At 50.0% G+C, this 2,500-nt stretch overlaps 1 protein-coding gene and 1 long non-coding RNA gene across 3 annotated transcripts in view; one reads left to right on the plus strand and one right to left on the minus strand.

The window, feature by feature from the left end:
- LOC118360485 (E3 ubiquitin-protein ligase UBR4) overlaps positions 1-2,500 on the plus strand; it is a 178,395-nt gene that overhangs the window by 140,852 nt on the left and 35,043 nt on the right. The window contains 3 exon segments of the mRNA XM_052484171.1: positions 458-545; positions 548-582; positions 828-956. Coding sequence (XP_052340131.1) covers positions 458-545; positions 548-582; positions 828-956 — 252 coding nt within the window.
- The window catches only part of LOC127913131 (uncharacterized), a 2,237-nt gene continuing 890 nt past the window's right edge, over positions 1,154-2,500 (minus strand). The window contains exons 2-4 of one of the 2 annotated variants that reach the window (XR_008084822.1): positions 2,363-2,453; positions 1,283-1,465; positions 1,154-1,192 (exon numbers count right to left, since the gene is read on the minus strand). This is a non-coding gene — a long non-coding RNA (uncharacterized LOC127913131). The remainder of the gene's footprint in view (positions 1,193-1,282; positions 1,466-2,362; positions 2,454-2,500) is intronic. The other variant, XR_008084821.1, reaches the window with a different exon arrangement.

Here is a 2,500-nt window from a genome sequence, read left to right on the forward strand (position 1 = left end):
CCTGGTCACATCCTCTTGTTGCCCTGGTCACATCCTCTTGTTGCCCTGGTCACATCCCTCTTGTTGCCCTGGTCACATCCCTCTTGTTGCCCTGGTCACATCCTCTTGTTGCCCTGGTCACATCCCTCTTGTTGCCCTGGTCACATCCCTCTTGTTGCCCTGGTCACATCCCTCTTGTTGCCCTGGTTACATCCCTCTTGTTGCCCTGGTTACCTCCCTCTTGTTGCCCTGGTCACCTCCCTCTTGTTGCCCTGGTCACCTCCCTCTTGTTGCCCTGGTCACCTCCCTCTTGTTGCCCTGGTCACCTCCCTCTTGTTGTCCTGGTCACATCCCTCTTGTTGTCCTGGTTACATCTCTGTTACCGCTCTACCAATAAACATAGAACCATCCGTCCCACATCAACTGGTTGAAAACCAAACCAACGCCTGCCTGCTGTTTGTTTGTGTTCTCTGTGTAGGCGGTGACCAACATCAACACGCTGCTGGACAAGGCCGACCGCGTGTACCACCAGCTAATGGGGCACAGACCTCAGCTGGAGAGTCTGCTGTCAAGGTCAACGAGGCAGCGCCTGAGAAACCACAGGTCAGATACTACCCTCTGGTACATGAACATCCGATTCGCACCTTCACATTTTGACATTTTTGAGTCCTTTTAGCATTTCACTTGAGTGGGTAAATTAACCAAATGTCACAACCATTTTTAAAGTTTAAACCTTTTAAAATACCCTAGAAGTTGTATGGCAGTAAAACATCATGAAGAATTTGTCTTGTTTACTGGAAGTGTTGAACTAGTACCTTATGTTTTGATGCTGTTGTCACTCCCTATAGGATGATTCTGGAGCAGGGGCGGGGCTTGGAGCGTCCTCGGCCAATGTGAACAGGTACATCCAGCAGCTGGCTCAGGAGTACAGCGGGGACTGTAAGACTTCCTTTGACGAGCTCTCCAAGATCATACAGGTGAGAGACCAGGGGGGGCGTGATGAGCACACACTGAATCCTGTCCTTACTCACCTAGTTTACTTCCTGGTTATAGGTACACACTCAACAGGTTAGAGACCAGGGGGGGGGCGTGATGAGCACACACTGAATCCTGTCCTTACTCACCTAGTTTACTTCCTGGTTATAGGTACACACTCAACAGGTGAGAGACCAGGGGGCGTGATGAGCACACACTGAATCCTGTCCTTATTCACCTAGTTTACTTCCTGGTTATAGGTACACACTCAACAGGTGAGAGACCAGGGGGGCGTGATGAGCACACACTGAATCCTGTCCTTACTCACCTAGTTTACTTCCTGGTTATAGGTACACACTCAACAGGTGAGAGACCAGGGGGGGCGTGATGAGCACACACTGAATCCTGTCCTTACTCACCTAGTTTACTTCCTGGTTATAGGTACACACTCAACAGGTGAGAGACCAGGGGGGGGCGTGATGAGCACACACTGAATCCTGTCCTTATTCACCTAGTTTACTTCCTGGTTATAGGTACACACTCAACAGGTGAGAGACCAGGGGGGCGTGATGAACACACACTGAATCCTGTCCTTACTCACCTAGTTTACTTCCTGGTTATAGGTACACACTCAACAGGTGAGAGACCAGGGGGGCGTGATGAGCACACACTGAATCCTGTCCTTACTCACCTAGTTTACTTCCTGGTTATAGGTACACACTCAACAGGTGAGAGACCAGGGGGCGTGATGAGCACACACTGAATCCTGTCCTTACTCACCTAGTTTACTTCCTGGTTATAGGTACACACTCAACAGGTTAGAGACCAGGGGGGGGGCGTGATGAGCACACACTGAATCCTGTCCTTACTCACCTAGTTTACTTCCTGGTTATAGGTACACACTCAACAGGTGAGAGACCAGGGGGCGTGATGAACACACACTGAATCCTGTCCTTACTCACCTAGTTTACTTCCTGGTTATAGGTACACACTCAACAGGTGAGAGACCAGGGGGGCGTGATGAGCACACACTGAATCCTGTCCTTACTCACCTAGTTTACTTCCTGGTTATAGGTACACACTCAACAGGTGAGAGACCAGGGGGGATGAGCACACACTGAATCCTGTCCTTACTCACCTAGTTTACTTCCTGGTTATAGGTACACACTCAACAGGTGAGAGACCAGGGGGGCGTGATGAGCACACACTGAATCCTGTCCTTACTCACCTAGTTTACTTCCTGGTTATAGGTACACACTCAACAGGTGAGAGACCAGGGGGGCGTGATGAGCACACACTGAATCCTGTCCTTACTCACCTAGTTTACTTCCTGGTTATAGGTACACACTCAACAGGTGAGAGACCAGGGGGGCGTGATGAGCACACACTGAATCCTGTCCTTACTCACCTAGTTTACTTCCTGGTTATAGGTACACACTCAACAGGTGAGAGACCAGGGGGGGCGTGATGAGCACACACTGAATCCTGTCCTTACTCACCTAGTTTACTTCCTGGTTATAGGTACACACTCAACAGGTTAGAGACC

Source organism: Oncorhynchus keta, chromosome 28 (genome assembly GCF_023373465.1).
Source record: "Oncorhynchus keta strain PuntledgeMale-10-30-2019 chromosome 28, Oket_V2, whole genome shotgun sequence".
NCBI lineage: Eukaryota > Metazoa > Chordata > Actinopteri > Salmoniformes > Salmonidae > Oncorhynchus > Oncorhynchus keta.